A 17,648-nucleotide genomic window follows, 5' to 3' on the forward strand; every position below is an offset into this window, starting at 1 on the left:
CTCAGCAAGTCACTTAAAGTCAGGGTGAATTTGAGTGCCACTAGCTTTGTTTCAATGCCAGACTTGAGACACCTGGTGGCCTTATTTCTGAAATGGTGAGAATCTACAGCTCCACCTGAAGTAAAAGTTGATGCAGGAGTTCAGGATTTATGAAAATGAGACCTCAGATACCTCAAGTTGGCCATCCAAGAAATGGAAGCTCCCAAAAATCAGTGGGCACTTTCGCACAGTTTGCTCCAGGCTTCTCTGTGCTTTATTTCCTCTATCAATAAAATGAAGTTGATGATACCTTTGTAAAGTTCCACTTGAATCAGGGGCTAGCCTGTCAGTGCTAGGACCAGTCCTGTAGTTCATTGTCTCCTAAGAGGTGTAACAAGACCTCTGAAGCTCTCGCTGCTTCACTTTTAACTTTTGAAAATACTTAATGGCTTTTAGTGAATTTAGAGCCTAGTGTTTCTAGTCTCAAAACAGGTTTCCAGTGATATGTTCATGTAAATATCTCTGACACAGAAGTTAGAAAATAATGAAAACACCTGGGTTTGTTCCTGAAAATCAGCCTGGATTTCCCACAACCCTGTGGCCATGACTTGTTGCTTTTGAGGCAGGCAAGGGAAAAGAAAACCAGTCACCTACTGCGCCTGGCCAGTTGTACAGGGGCATATTTTCCAGGCCAATTGAAACCTGTGCCTTGTTTGCACAGGTCTGAAGAGTCCTTCATGCTTTTGTACAAATAAGCTCAATACGTTTTTTTTTTTTTCAGTTACCTTCCTACTGTACATTTTAAATGAGGGGACCGAGGTTTAATGAAGGTTTCAGCAGTGTTTGATCTTGGTTGGTTATTTGCATGAGGTCAAAGGTAAATCTCTGGTGAAACTGCCAGTTGAAAGTCAGGAGTGCTGATTAGGATTCTATAACCCCAAACCAACCATTGCTAAATGTCTGAGCTTAATATCACTCATTCTACACACCCTAATTTCTTTTTTCCCCCATTCAGAAAATTGTGGGGAAACTAAATTTAATTCTTAGCCCTGATGATCCCATCCTATGGAAAAACAATAGGAAAAGTTGATGAAAAAAGCTGGAGCCATGTGCTTCTGATAGGATTCGCAAGGTTTGCAGGCTACGGATCTGCAGAGAAAGCAGAACAAAGCCATGTGCCTCCTGGGCAAACCCCTGGGATGGCCTTCCCCATGCTGCTCTCTGAAGCTCCCCGTGCCTTGAAGGTTGCGCTGTCATTAGCTACTCCCTGCACCCTGCAGCTATGCATCACCTGTCTCTCCAAGGGGGTCCAAAGCCATGGCGGGGAGTTAAATCTGCTGTGCTCTAAATGGCAGTAACCCTGCATGTCTGTCTGATTGGCACACTGAAGGCACACAAGCTTGTACTTGCAGCAGGTCAGAACTCAAATCATTTGCAGGGAGTACAGTGGGTCACACCCCACCCTGGAGAACTCTGAGTTCAGCGTTTGGGAAGGAATGCCCTAGATGTGTCAAGGACAAGCACTTTATGGCACCATGCCCATTCCAGATGGCAGAATTCAAATTCAAGACAGGCAAAGGGAAAGCAATCTACTATGTACAAGGGGGATGTTCAGCCAAGAATGTGAGAATGCCAAATTGTCCCACAATAGCTATTGGAGAGGGTAACACTGACTCACACAAAGCTACCTGATGTGCGGGGAGCTTGTAGCTATCAGGACTGGCATAGCTTGGAAGAGGAAAACAGAGAGGTTTATGAAGATATGCCTGCAGACTCTCGGGGAATATGCATAGGTGAAAACAATGCCCCAAAAGTGGTGCTACTAAGAAGGAATTGGCAGCTGAAAATTAAGAAACCGGAAGGCATTGTGACACAACAGAATCAGTACTTCGGGCAGCCATAGACTGCAAAGGAAGTGCTTAAGGAAAAAGCTCAAGAAGGTACAGGAAAAAATGGATGGATTTTTAAACATGAGTAAAAAGATGTTAAGGCAGGCAGAAAATCAGAGGAGATTTTTCAAAAGTTGAGAATGTTGGCCTAGCTCTGCTTCCATTGACTCCCGTGGTACAGCACCCATTGACTTCTATGGGAGCAGAGCTAGGCCATCACTGAAGTTCTGCGAATCCAGTCCTGGGCGTGCAAGCAAAAATCTGGTGGGAAACAGACTAAGGAACAATAAAATGCAGCTGGAGCATGTGTGTATTGACAGTACAACAGCGCACAGACAGAACCAGGGAGACCAGTGCATCCTGCCTTCCGCTGTGGGTCACTGACAGGTGACAAAAAGGAAAACAAGTTGTTTTTGGAGGAAAATGTTGCATGAAACTGCCAACAGCTAAGAAGTCTGTGAGACGTGACGCCCCATATTCTTTATGGAAATATGGTTACGATATGAATATGGTATAACTAAGATATACTTTATGAAATATGGGTCTTGTAAGATATCACTGGAAAGGGGACAGGCTGCATTGCTACAGGCTGGGGACCGACTGGCTAAGTGACAGGTCTGCAGAAAAGGATCTGGGGATTACAGTGGATGAGAAGCTGGATATGAGTCAACAGTGTGCGTTTGTTGCCAAGAAGGCTAATGGCATATTGGGCTGCATTAGTAGGAGCATTGCCAGCAAATCGAGGGACGTGATTATTCCCCTCTATTCAATACTGGTGAGGCCATACCTGGAGTATTGCGTCCAGTTTTGAGGCCACCACTACAGAAAGGATGTGGACAAATTGGAGAGAGTCCAGCAGAGGGCAACGAAAATGATTAGGTGACAGGGGCACATGATTTATGAGGAGAGGCTGAGGGAACTGGGCTTATTTACTCTGCAGAAGAGAAGAGTGATGGGGGATTTGAGAGCAGCCTTCAAGTACCTGAAGGGGGAGTTCCAAAGAGGATGGAGCTCTGCTGTTCTCAGTCGTGGCAGATGATAGAACAAGGAGCAATGGTCTCAAGTTGCAGTGTGGAAGATCTAGGTTGGATATTAGAAAAAACTATTTCACTATGAGGGTGGTGAAGCACTGGAATGGGGTACCTAGGGAGGTGGTAGAATCTCCATCCTTGGTGGTTTTTAAGGCCTGGCTTGACAAAGCCCTGCCTGAGAAGATTTAGTTGGGGTTGGTCCTGCTTTGAGCAGGAGTTGGACAAGATGACCTCCTGAGGCCTCTTTCAACCCTAGTCTTCTATGATTCTACTGTGTGTATTATGAGTTAGAAAGGGACTCTGGTCATACTGTTTTGGAGGGAGCAGGTAATGGTTCCAATTCATTATTACCCTGCACCTTGTGTGGTCATTTATGCCATATCAGAATGGCAGCGTTTTACCCCCACTTTACAAATGACTGTCTGACTACACCAGGTGTAGGGCACTGGAGAATCAGCCCCAATGAATCAGATTGCACCCTGCCTCACTGATAATCAGTTTAGGAGGATTAGATTACTGTTGCTTCACCCTCTCTTAGCTCCATGTTCTCCACTCCAAGTAGGGGTTTTTTGGTTCTCAAATCATTTACAAACTCTCCTTTCAATCAGACTAATGCAGGCACGGGGTAAGAAAAACAAATCCTTCTGGCTTTAGCTGTGTGAACAATCCAAGCCATTATGGCTGGGGAAGCAGCAATAATCACAGCTTTGTTGTCTCTCAGATCAGCTGTGGAAGAAGGTCTCTCAGATCAGCTGTGGAAGAAGTCTTCTGACATAGAGATTTCATTCATCCATCTCTTTAGCTTCTTTTGTGGGAATGCTCATTCAGGGATTTGCTCTTCAAGTTTGAAAGAAGTAGGAGGAAATTTTGGAGCCACTGGCAACAATATTTCCAAGCTCATGAATGACAGGAGAGGTCCTGGAAGACTAGAGAAGGGCTAACGTAGTGCCCATCTTTAAAAAAGGGGGAAAAGGAGGAGCCGGGCAACTATAGACCAGTCAGCTTGACTTCAATATCTGGGAAGCTACTTGAGCAATGTATAAAACATTCAATTTGAAAATACCTGGAGGATGAAGGGGTGATCACTAGCATCCAGCATGGATTTACCAAGAACAAATCATGCCAAACCAGCTTGATTTCGTCCTTCGACAGGGAAACTGATTTGGTGGATGTGGGAATGTGATGGACATAATATACCTGAACTTCAGCAAGGCTTCTGACACAGTCCCATATGACATTCTGATAAGTAAGCTGGAGGACTCGGTGAAACTACCATTAAGTGGATACATAAATGGTTAAACAACCGCAAACAAAGTGTAACTATTAATGGAATGATGTGGGCTGGAGGGAGGTCTCAGCTGGGGTTCCACAGAGCTCTGTTCTGGTTCTGGTTTTATTTAACATCTTTATTAATGACCCGGATGTAGGAGTAGAGAGCGTACTGATAAAATTTTCAGATGACACGAAGCTGGGAAGGGTTTGCAAACATTTTGGAGGATACAGCTAAAATTCAAAGGGATCTTGATAAATTGGAGAACTGGGCTACAGACAACAAAATGAAATTCAGCAAAGACAAATGTAAAGCGTTACACTTAGGGAAGAAAAGCTAAATGTCTAATACAAATTGGGGGATAACTGGTGTGACAACAGCGCTACTGAGAAGGATCTGGGAATTGTGGTGGCTCACAACCTCAACATGAATCAGCAATGCAACATTATTGCAAAAAAAGCAAATGCAATTTTGGGTTGCATTAACAGAGGCATAGCATGCAAGTCACAGGAGGTAATAGTACCTCTGTAACTTGGCATTGGTTAGACCTCAGCTGGACTACTCTGTCCAGTTTTGGTCACCAATGTATAGAAAGGATGTAGAGAAACTTGAAAGGATCCAGAGGTGAGCGACAAAGGTGATCAAAGGGATGGAATGCAAGCCATATGAGAAAAGGCTGAAGGAACTGGATATGTTTAGTTTGGAAAAGAGGAGATTAAGGGGGAACGTGATAGCGGTCTTCAGACACTTGAAAGGCTGCCATAAGAAAGATGGAGAAAAGTAGTTCTCTCTTGCAACAGAGGGCAGGACAAAAGACAAGGGTTCTAACTGCAGCATAGAAGATTTAGATTAAATCTCAGGAAAAACTGTAAGAACGGTAGGACAATGAAACAGACTGCCTAGGGAGGTTGTGGAAGTTCCTTCACTAGAAGTTTTCAAAGGAGGCTGGATAGCCATCTGGCTTGCATGGTTTAGACACAACAAATCCTGCTACTTGGCAGGAGGATAGACTAGATGACCCTTGCGGTTCCTTATGACTCTATGGTTCTATGATTCTGTGTTTCACTGGGGAGCCCTAGCAGGCAATCAAGGGAATACAAATCAGACTAGGGAGTTTTTGTGGGGGAGTGTTAGGTTGTCATGTCTTCCAAAACGCAGTCAGCCAGTAATGCCTCTTCAAATTATTACAATAGCTTTATGTAGATCAGAACAACAATAACAAAAATGAAGTAACAAAATAATCAGTTTGCTCAGTGAGAAGTTCTCTTTTACCAACTACACCCAGCCTCACTTCATTCCTAAGTCTTGTCTAGACTTGGGATTTCAGCCATCAGTGGTTAGTTGCTGGTGTAACTGCACCACAGTGTGGACAGACGAAGCTGGTATAATTGGAATTTGGACCATTGTGGTTTAACTTTGCTTTCAACCTAGTCACCCTTTTCTCTGGGGCCTCAAAATATTCACTTAATGACTTTAAAACCATGTATTTACCCATTCTTTCATTTTCAAGTGTCACTACACTTCCCATTTTTGCCTGGAAGCAGAACTGCAGAAATTCTATGAGAACAACCCAGCTCCCTGTATTTCCAGCATGACCAGAAGCAAGACGTAGAAGTTCCAGTGTGTGTTTTGAATAGTGGTTTACTTAGTGCTACTCACAATAGGATTCATTTTTAGCACCTCGGGTGGAACAAGTATCTCAAGTACCACTCCCACTGGCCAGACTGTACCTAGAAGATTTCCCTCTTCAGGGCTATCAACTAAGCACCTTTTTTCAATTGACATATACTGATAAATCACAACATACCTCCTTGGACTTTCCCAGAAATACTTAAACACACAATCTCAAGGAGTTTTAGAGAGCAAACAAGCCTCTTTTACCAGTTCCCAGACAAATCAGAAGCCAGCATCCTGTTGCTCTGCAGGCACACCCAGATTTAATTACAGTAAGCTGCAGAGCACAATTTCCCATAGCATTGCACCTTCAGCTTGTTCTGAGTCACTTCTGACTAACAGAAATACACAGCAAGTAAAAAGGAGAGGTACAAGTTACCAGTAACTATGCCAATATCTGTGTTATGCCTCTGACTATGCTCTGCATGAACTGGGATTGGGTGTGTGAGAAGATTTTCAAGAGTGCTCTGCACTGGCCTAGCTTTGCTCCTGTGGAAGTGGATGGGCGGGAGCAGAGAGAGGCCAATTCTGAGCGTGTTTGAAAATCCCAACCTCCATATTTAGAGTCAGACTGAGATAAGTGATTGTGTAGTTAACAAAATGTGCTGCACCTTCTCGCCTGACTCCTGCCTATTGATTAAGGCAGTTCAGAATTAATTAAGTACAATATTAAATTCTGGATTATAATATTGTACGAGAACTATAAAACAGCAAGCACCAAATTCACACACAGTTGTTGTGGTTTTGTATTTTTTAAAGAGAAATTAGGCAGAGGATGAATTAAAATCTTCCATGGGCCACTTTGCTCTGGCCCCCCCAAAATACCCCAGGCCTTTTTGCCCTAACTCACCCTAGCGAGGCTGCTGTTACCAATGTGGTTGTAGTTTGTCATATCTATTGCTGCAAAACTTATAAGGAAGACAGTGGAAAAGTACAGTTTCCCTGAAGGATTTTCAGTTTCTGAATCTTCAATTTTCTTTGCATCCTTCACTTACCTGAAAGTGAATTAGAAAAGCAGAAACTTTGCTAAATCCGACATCTTCAAGAACACACAATGCTGGATACTCTTAAAGGAATTATTTCACTTGGATGACCTACTGCCCGGGTGGCTTTTAACTTTCCTGCACAGTGAGCTCTTGACATCCTTCTCCAATGAAGTCTAGTTCTAGTATAACAATCGGAGAGTGAAGTTTTTCTCTCTCCCCGACTAGGAACATTGAAATGTAAAATCTGAATTTTTTTAAATAAACCTGAAATTGGATTTTTAAAAAACAACTGGCTAATATACAAGTTTTACATTCAACCTTGACCAGATGTACTGCCAGTGTGTAGGGCCTGATCCAAAGCTTCTTGAAGTCAATGAGAGTATTTACACTGATGTCAGTGGATTTGGGACCAAGCCTTCACTACTTACCCCTCAAAGCCACAAATGTGTAGCACTGGCTTTTTGGACCTCGTGTGTTACCTGATAGTCCTAGAAAACATTAGTCATAAAAATGTATGCTAAAGACTCAAAGCAAACACCAGCCATCAAATTCTGACTCTCTTCACTTCCTCTCTGCAAAATGAGTGCTCTGCTCAGCCTATATTTTATATTAGCCCAAGTGAACCTGCACAATTCCCTTCATGGCTTCCTGTGCAAGTTTCTCACGCCAGGACCACAACTATTCCAAGAAGGGAGAGTAGGTAATTGCCACAAATAGAGCTGGAGGCATGTGCTAGAATTGCAGACATCCTCAATTGACCCTTGATCCTCAAATACTGCCTTGTGGCTTAGCGCACGGAGGGGCTGCAGATCTCAACTCATAGGATTCTGGAGGAACCAGGATGGAGGTGCAACAGCAGTGAACCTGTGGTTCCTCTCCCAGTTCCTTCACCATCATACTATGTGAAGGAACTCCCAGAATTCAGCCCCAATGGAGCAGGGGTCTTGGAATGACATGGGAGCAATGTCTTTAATACACATAAAGAAAAGGAGTACTTGTGGCACCTTAGAGACTACCAATTCATTTGAGCATAAGCTTTCGTGAGCTACAGCATCCGATGAAGTGAGCTGTAGTTCACAAAAGGTTATGCTCAAATGAATTGGTTAGTCTCTAAGGTGCCACAAGTACTCCTTTTCTTTTTGCGAATACAGACTAACACGGCTGCTACTCTGAAACCTTTAATACACATAAGGTTTAGTTCAACCCCAGTTTAATGACTCAATGTATCTGATCTCAGTAATGTGTAGGTATGAGCAATGAACTATAAAACCTGAGTTGTGTGGGATGAAAGGAGCTTTAGGTCTAAAATGAATGATGTGCCTTGCACTTGAAAATAAAGGAGGGACATGCAGCAGATTTGGGGAAAGGAGGTTAACACATGGTGGAAACTATCAACATGTTTTAATACTAAATATAAAGGACATTACTTTAAATTAATGTCAACTGGCAAACCTAATGGACCATAGGTTGCACAGTCAAATCCAGGTGTGGCCTACATGACATGAACATGGTGGCTTTGATCCAGTGTCCATGCACAGGTGCCAGCAACACCGAAATCATTGGCACCCTATTAGTGGTCTCAGCAGGGAGGCCAATGATTGAATGGAGGCATGAAGAATGAACTCTCATCTTAATCGGAGAGATGGTCTCTCCACATCAATTCTGAGACGTTGACAGGACACTGCGGGGAAGCTTTTGTGTTATGCCCCATGCTGTTGCAATCCTTTAGCTAAAGGAGTTCAATCTTCAAGGCTGATAATCTGGTATCTTTCATCAGTAATAATATCACATACATTTATTTCATTTTTTACAAACACAATTGTATGTGGACAGATGCACTAATCTGCTTCCTCATGAAAAGCAAATACCATATTTCACTGGGCTGAGAGTCCGTTGTTCATGTTTGCGAGTGAGGGTGATGATGGCTTTTAAAGATAGCTGAGCTGTTCTGATGAATGGTTCTTATGTTTACTTTGATGCAGATTTCCTAGGTGGGGATTACTCTCCAGAAGGATTTCTTCAGATGTTTGAAAACTTGCATGAGCATTGGCTTTTCCCTTTTCAGAAAAAGAATGAAATGATCTGTGAAGCTCCTAGAGATTAAATAATAGAGCAATTCTAGAAGAAAACCATCTTTAAAAACAATGCAGAACGCCATAGTGGCTGTTAAACACCCCCACAGGCTTTCAGAACTCTCCCACAGCGAAGTGCAATATTGGTGGGGGCGTGGAAGGGATCAGATTGTTGTTTCTTAGACAACAGCATCCCTACGATCGTGATTGTCTCCTTTAAAAGTGAATTCCTCTGAGTGCAATTAAAATGAATGTGTGTCATCAGGAGTAGGGAGTGCGTGGTAACAGCTGAGCTGCTGGTGCACTGTTCAACTTATATGTCACCCCAGCAGAGGCTGCCTTTGACTGGGAGGTTTCAGAGTAGCAGCCGTGTTAGTCTGTATTCGTAAAAAGAAAAGGAGTACTTGTGGCACCTTAGAGACTAACAAATTTATTACTGTATGCATCCGATGAAGTGAGCTGTAGCTCATGAAAGCTTATGCTCTAATAAATTTGTTAGTCTCTAAGGTGCCACAAGTACTCCTTTTCTTTTGACTAGGAGGTGAGTGATCCCTGGGTTTAGGTTGACTATAAGCTCACTACAGGCCCAGGGTTGCTCCCAGTGAAATTAGTAGCAAAGCTCTTGCTGGGACTTCAGTGAGAGCAGCATTAGGCCAAAGGACCCAGTTCTGTGAGGTGATGAGTACTTTGTACAAGGCGCTGAGCACCATCCACTCCCATTGAACTCCGTGGGCCCCATCCTGTTCCCATTGAGATCCTTGGTAAAACTCTCATTGACTTTTATGTGGGCAGCATCATGTCCAGTTGAAGTTGTGGGTGCTCAGCACGGTCATGAACAGGCCCAGCCTCTGTGAAGGGCTTTGGAATAATCTGTGATGCGGGAAGCACTATGTAGACTTAAGATCAGTAATACCACTGATAAACATGAGCACAGTAGAAGAGCTGTTTAAGATGGGACCAGAGACACAACACGAGGGCTCTTTAAGCTTATAAAGGATTCACTGTACTAGGCAAGAATCTTGATGCAACAAGCCATGGAGAAATATCCCCATGATCACTGCAGTCAGCTGTGGTTAAGAATCAGGAAACATTTTTTATTTATTCTAGCTCTTGAGCTCCTCAAGGCATCTACTATTGACTTGAAAATCACCCTGTCAACGTAGGACCCCATCGTGCTGAGCACCCGCAACCCCCATTGATATTAATGGATCATACACCTATAGCATTTCCATGTACATATGGAGGATTGATCTATTCAAAGCAATGGAAGCTGAGAAAGCACAGCACCCTGTGTGACTGGGTCCTAGGTCAATATAGCAGTTCTCAAGTAAATAATAAGTGCCTCGGGGAGCTTAAGGTCTAGATTAAATCAGACACATGACAAAGACGACACATGCAATTCTCAAGGTGCTTTTTCATAGATAAAAATACAAGAAACCAGCTTGAGAATGGGAGGTGTCCTCTTTGTCATGTTTTTCATTTAATCTAGACCTGAGGCTCCTTAAGGCGCTTGTTAATTATCTGAAAATTTTTCTGTCTGTGTATGCTGTAGTGTTGGGTTTTTCTTTATTTAATATGATAGCTAAACCTCTGGAATGCCTTGAACTCTGATACAACCGAACAATAATGCTGTACCATGAAAATGCTATGACACAGGAGTCATGGACTCACAGGCCCCAGGCTCCCTCGCCTCATCTCACCTTGAGAGGAACCCCCTTCAGTGTGACAGCCCTTCTTGGGGGTCACACTCCCTCTGGGGTTAAGCCCTGTGCTCCAGCAGCTCCTGGAACCATACCTCTCTGAGCCTTCCGCATGCCTGTCTCTCACCGTGGGCCCCCTCAGGGAGCCACGTGCTCTCGACTCCCCGGGGCCTCCACACCCAGAGGGAACAATGCAACCCTGATCTCTAGATGGCAGTGACTCTCAGCCAGCATAAAACAGAAGAGTTTGCTGAAGGTCCGAACTCAGCACAGAAAGTTCTCAGGTCCCTCGAGCCTGGCAAGTCTCAGTACAGCCCAACTGGTCCTGACCCAGTCCTGATGGGCTCTGGCTGTTCTTTGTCCCCAGTCCAGAAGCCCTCTCCTTCCAGCCAACTACCCTTTATCACTTCCCCCCTGAACTCCTCCTCTGTCCTTTGTCTTCTTTCCTGGCCTTAACAGATCACTTGGACCCTCTCTCTTCCGTCCTTTCTGCCCCACTGGTCAGAACAATTTGTATAGTGGGGGTGCTGAGAGCCATTGAACCAAACTGTAAACCCTGTGTATGATGGAAACCACTTCAAGCCAGGAGGTGCTGCAGCATCCCCTGGACCCCTAGTTCCAGCACCTATGGCTGCGGCTGCCTTTCAGCTCACTGGGGCCCTCTCTCCTCAGCTCCTTTGTCCTCCCACTGGCCAGAACTGGTTGGTTGCCAAAATGGGGCAGCCTCTGGGTCACTGTGTCCAGGCTGTTGTCCAGGGTCCAGCCTGCTAGGCAAGGTCACACCTGGTCCTCTGCAACAGCAAACACCCTCTTCCACCACCTTGTTAAACCAGCAACACACAGGGAAATCGAGTCACCCACACTCTTCACGCAAACCATTAAGAAAATAAGAAAATCCCCCACTCCATCACAAGACCACAAACATAGTTAATAAACAAAAACTTTTAGAAATTCTTACATATTTCCGAGATTTAGCAGATCTACACATCCCAACTAATTTTGCAGGTCCAAGAGAGCTCAGCTGAGGCAAGAAGTTATTATTTATTATTTATTATTTTATAAATTAGGGGTTTTTTTAAATAATACAGACAATTGAAATAGGCGAGTCCCTATGAAAGATACCCTGGACTTTTTGTACTTGTTTATTGTGCTACTCTTCAACAATCCTCCTGAAAATTAGATCTAATGACTCCAGGGCAAATTCAGCACTGATACAAGCAGGTACAGCTCCCACTAATGATACTAGCTGTTGCATCTGCTGACACCAGAACTGAATTTAATCTATGTGTGAGAGTTTGGTTTAGTTGCTACTTTCAGACCCCTATGTTTTTCCAGGTCTTTTCATTGCATAGTGACTGCAATGAAAAGGCCAATATTTTCTGCATTTATTATCCCAGGAAGACATTTAACAAATAACCCTGGGTATTTTATTTTTGCATTTCAGGGCGCAGCAGCTGGTCTTGGCTACGTTGGGGGATATGTTATTAACACCTACAAGAATTATGACAGCTTCGTGCAGGACAAGTACGCCATGCTGCCAGCAGTGATCATCATTTGTGTTGCTGTAGTGATGTTTATCATTGGGCTGATCGGCTGCTGTGCCACTATCCGGGAGTCACGTGTTGGGCTAGGACTTGTAAGTATTGTGCATTCAGCCATGATCCGTTTCATACAGTATCCCGAAAGCTGGCTAAATGAGGTGCGGGGCAGAGTCAGGCTCCACTGCAATGCATTGGTTCTACTGCAGATGACGCAGCACTTCATTAAGCAGCCTTAGATTGGTACTACAATGATGGGACTGTGTAAGACCTAAATAGACTGATAGCCACTTTTCAGGCACAGAAAGAAAACTTGGAACATTATAAGTTGGGGGTGCCCAGAGCAGTGCTGTGTGGAATATAGCTCTTCTATTTCACAAATATTTGGTTCTGCTTCAGCAAAGCAGCTTTAAAGAACCTAATTTTTGGCCAGGTCTACTCTTAAAACTTATGTTGGTTTATGATATTGGTCAGGGGTGTAATTTTTAGTGACATTTTTACATCAGCAAAATCTTAGCATAGACATTGTTATACCAGCAAGAGTTTGTTTGCCAGTATCACTTATTTTGATTGAAGAACTACTATGAGCTATACTGACAAAAGCACTCTTTGGGTAGGGTAGGGTAGTAATAGTTTGTTGGGATAACTATACCAGCAAACCTTTCCTAGTGTAGTCTAGATCTGTGTGTTGAGCTTGTAATAAAACCTGTAACCAGGCACGTTTTAGGTGGTTTGCAGTTTGTGTAAACAGTTTCCACAAATCTAGTGCAAATTTCTGAAGCTGAGGACCAATCTGAAGTCATAAATACCTGCTGCATCACTAAAGACCCTTCTGGGATAGAGGGCCCTGCACAATATCAGGGATGAGAGATTGGTTAATTTTGGCCAAAGGCACAAAGAGCAAACCCCCATTCTTGTAAAAAGTGCAATGGGATCCTCATTGTCCACGCAGCACAGAGGAAGACCTTGTGTTTTTTTAAAGGCATCATCAGAGAGATCCTCAGAGTAAATTATGGAATTCGGTTCTACTCCAGAAAAAATGAAGGGTTGAAAGAACCCTACTAGGATCTGAACCTCTGGTTTGCATGAGCTTCGAGTATTTAAGTCCTAAGGTATAGGCCACTAACCCAGATGGGTAGCTCAATCTCTGTGACATCACAGTGCAATGAAACGTCTGTGTCATCCTGCAATATTAATGGATCACAAAGGATTGATATTCTGTATAATATAACAAATCTCAGGCTCATTAAGCACTCGATAAACTTGGTATGGAAGATATGGGACAGACTCACAGAATTTGGGACTGTGTTGAAAACTTGGGGATGATAGGCAACTCTGTTATTAGCTTTCAAAACTGGGTCAGCACACAAACTGGTGGCCGTGGGTCTTGGCTGCAGGGAGGGCCCAGGGGTAACCTGTTTCTTGAAGGTGGTCTCTCCACCTTCAATTCCATGCCTCATTCTTTAGGAGTAGGAATAAATTGAGCCTCATCTTATGACTGACAGTTGTGGTAAAATGGATTGCTTTAGTTCACAATCTTTCCAGATCCCAAAGCACTTTGCAAAGGTGTGTACGTATTGTTGTCCCCATTTTGCAAAGGGGAGCTGGAAATCCAAAGCATTGAAGTGACTTTCCCAAAGTGACACAGCAAATCATTAGCAGAGCCAGGCATAAATGTACGTCTTCTGGCCCCCTCAACCCTCAGTTCAGTGCCCCAAGTCACGTTGCAAGGGAGGAGATCTGATCATCAAGAAGTGCCAGGTTTCTTTTTTGCGCCATGGTTTCTTTATTGAAAAGCTTTTCCTGTATTAGGGAAAAGAAAACTGTCTCAATTTAAGCACATGGGCAGTTCTCGCAGCGAGGTTAGGGAAAATGAGCCATGGTGTAGGATAAGCTTGAAAGGTACACAGAACTGTCTGTATATTTAACGAGGAAATAGTAATGGTTACTTAGCTTTCAGTTCCTCAATAACAAGTACAGTGTTCTTGCAAAACTGACAAGTCTTATATACTAGCATCAGAGGATTTGGCACATTGGATTTAATGAAGCACTCGTCTGATCTTGTGTCTTACCTCTGGCAGTGACCAATGCTTGTTGACTGAGAGGAAGGTGAACCTGTCAGTAGCTACGGGTAGACCAGCCATCCTAACCTGGTCTGTAGTCTTGCTCGTCCTCAGGCCGTTGCAAATGGCTCTTTGCATTAGGCTACAGCTGCCTGTGAATAACAAAAAGGTAGTTTCCTGACCCACACTTTATCAGTCCGATCTGCTGTTCTATGGTACAAAACAAACAGCAGCAACACAGCTGCTGTGTTTTCTCAGGCAGCTCCGTCTTGTACCTGATAACTGGAAAGGTAGCTGCAGATCAGCCATTTTCAATTAACTTTACCGCTCTTCTGTCTAAAAGGAACTTTGCACAGTCAGGTCCAGCTCCCCAGCTGGTGTAAATAATCACAGCTCTATTGATTTCAATGGAACAATACCAGTGTTCGCCAGCTGAGGATCTAGCCCTTGGTTTTGAAAATCAAGAACAGTTTGGCACCATCTGCAGGAGGAGCGTGACCTGTGTTGTCAACAGATGTTAACCACAGGCCCCTCCTGGTCCCCTCAAAGGGGGAAAAGGTTTCTTGCATAGTATAACCAGGAATGAATCCTTTGCAGAAAGTATGCCAGACTCCTCTTTCCAAAGTCTTGGGTGGTCAGAGACCAGAATCTTCCCACTAGGGGTGGAGCATGCTTTTTCGAATGAGTGCTGAAGACAGTTTAGTTCTGTCTACCCTGTTGGCCAAACTGTTTTCAACTCCAGGAAGAGCCAAGGGCACTGTCACCATCCCCGAGGACCCCTTTGTGCCGTGCATGACACAACATTTCACAACTCTGCCTCTCTCGGCTCTTGTAGCTTTTCTCACAGTTCTCCCTCTGCATGGTTCTTATCAGGCACTTTCCACAGAGTGGGGCTCCAGACCACCTCTCTCCTAGATCTCCCTCTCCCAGCTGCACTGGGCTCCTTCCTTTTATTCCTCCCCGAGCTTAACACATCCTCCAACAGGATGGGGCTAATAGAGATGTGAGACACTAGTTAATTCCTTACTGGCCACTGTGAAATTGATGCATCCTTTCACAGTAACCCATGGTTGATAAATGTTCCTAGTGTAAATATACTTTTTGTGGTGTAGTTATTCTTTGAAATAAGTCTTTGAGATCCCATGAAGCCCTGATTATTAACCCATTCAGGTGTTATATTCTGATGCTGTTTCACAGAAATTTCTGGAGTTCTTTCTGTTTGGAGAGACAACACTGGATAATAACAACATGCTTTGCCTGGCTTGTTTAGCACTAAATTTTCATTTTGATTCAAACACTCTGGCCATCCTCCTTACCGTACCTCTCTTCTGATTTCAGTTCCTGGTCATTATCCTGATTATCTTTATTGCAGAAGTGGCAGCTTTTGTTATGGGATTCATTTACAGAGAAAAGGTAAGCTAAAAATTAGTACGTCTATTCTAATACCGAAGAAAAAGAAGGGCTCTCTGGGACAATCAGGGTCCAGACACTTCAGGGTGAGAAATGAGGTTCTGGACCCCAAAGAAAAAGCAGTTGAATCAACTGATTGTGTATAACTTTATTATTCTATAAAAGTGTATTGAGTAAGGTATCATATAAAAGCTGGGGACACACTGGTCATGAATATCATTGTGTGATATATGTATGGATGACGTGTAAAGAGTTATGTATGTGTGCTGGAAATATGTTCTTAAAATGTGTTTGGGAGTCATACATTGAGCCTGTCCTAGACAAAGGAATGTGGATTCCCCTGCCTGACTAACATGGTTACAGGCAGAGGACAATGAAAGTACATTTACATATGAGGTAAACAAAGCAAACAAACTAACAAGTAATGGCGGAAGGAGCTTAGTGAACTCACCGGTTGTCAGAGTCTGCATCTCCAGAAGCCCTCCCGGCTCTTGAGGCAGAGACAATGGACTTTGGGTAATATAATGGGAGCAAAAAGAGATTTTGTTTATCCATCACTTACGGGACATGGGATACAGTACCCTCTGGTCCTGTGGAAGTTGGATCCCCTAGCCTGGAGGGCTAGAGATGCTGCTAGCCTGATGTAAGTAAGAAAACTGCTAGGCAAAGATTGTAACTTGCTAAAATTAAGTTTTAGACACTAGAAAGTGTGTTGCGTTTTGTTTTGTTTGTATCCTGTCTCTTTTTCTCTTGCTAATAAACTTATTCTTAGTTTTACTGTAGACCATCTCAGTGCTGTTGTAGTGAAGCAAGTGTGAGTCCTCAACTAAACTGACAGGCTGGTGTGTACCCTGTCTCTTTGGAGGCAGCAAACTTAATTTCTTTGAGTTTCACAGTGACAGGGACTAGACACTGCAGAGAGATGTCTCTGGGAGAACTCAGGAACTGGGGTTCACTAATTGTTACCTGCAAAGCAAAGTTTAGATTGGAAGAGTCTTGAGGAATTTGCTGCTGAGGTAAATAGACTGGTGTAGCAGGGAGCTGAGACAGTTTAAATTCCAGTAAAGCCTCACTCTTGCTGAGGCAGAGAGGTAACACAGTGGCTTACAGCTCTAAGTGTCCTGAGCAGAACGTCACAATCTCCTTCTGTGAATTTGTTTTCTCCCACCCATCTTCTCACCTCTGATCCTTTATTCTCAATTCTTCAGGATAGAAGGGTGGAGAGTGAGTACAGAATAGGGTTGTACCCAGACACGTGCTGTGTAGAACGAAACCTTAAATAATGTGTGGATTTTTCTGAAAGAAGATGGAGACGGGTAGTACTTAGCTTAGGTATCAGAGCAACCTTCTAATCAGCTTGCTGTCATGAATGTTCACAGAAGAGGGTTCTGAAAGTCAATAAGAGAATTATTTATGTCCAAGAATGCCAGCAGAGTTAAGTGGCACCAGTATTTTACCAAAAGCATTACTTCACTTTTCATTGCACTCAATTTTGCTGGGTCTAGGAATTTTCTAAAGTTTCCATTTTAGAAGTTTCTGAGCTGCTGTCCTGATACAGAATATGCACTGTGTTTTCTCATTTCAGGTAAAAACAGATGTGCAAGGCACAATGCACACAGTCTTCCAGAAATATGACGGGACAAATCCAGAGTCTGGTGTTGTGGATTACTTGCAAGAACAGGTAGGAAAACTTCTGATCTGCTGCTGAGAATGATTTAAAAATATCCAGTAGACATTAAACTATGCATGCAGCCTTTAGGGGGGAAATCAGCCTGCTACTTTCTAAAACCCGTTCTGCAAAATGCTCGGCACTGTCGGTCCTTATTCACTTCAGTGGCAATTGAGAGTACTCAGCTCCTTGCAGGTTTGAACCATAGGGCCCTGATCCAAAGTCCATTTAAGTGAACGGACTTAAGAAAGACTACTATTGACTTAAATGGGCTATAGATCAGGCCCTAAATGAGTGTGCTTAAATGGTCGTCCACAGGAATTTCTTCTGCTTTAGGTCCTATGCTGCTACGTATCACCATAGTATC

At 43.5% G+C, this 17,648-nt stretch overlaps 1 protein-coding gene across 1 annotated transcript in view; it reads left to right on the forward strand.

Moving 5' to 3' along the window:
• LOC102938006 (tetraspanin-36) overlaps window positions 1-17,648 on the forward strand; it is a 40,712-nt gene that overhangs the window by 9,603 nt on the left and 13,461 nt on the right. Inside the window, exons 2-4 of the mRNA XM_007055150.4 lie at window positions 12,046-12,237; window positions 15,541-15,615; window positions 17,198-17,293. Of these exons, the coding sequence (XP_007055212.1) occupies window positions 12,046-12,237; window positions 15,541-15,615; window positions 17,198-17,293 (363 nt within the window). The remainder of the gene's footprint in view (window positions 1-12,045; window positions 12,238-15,540; window positions 15,616-17,197; window positions 17,294-17,648) is intronic.

This window comes from Chelonia mydas, chromosome 5, assembly GCF_015237465.2.
Source record: "Chelonia mydas isolate rCheMyd1 chromosome 5, rCheMyd1.pri.v2, whole genome shotgun sequence".
In the NCBI taxonomy this organism is placed as follows: Eukaryota; Metazoa; Chordata; order Testudines; family Cheloniidae; genus Chelonia; species Chelonia mydas.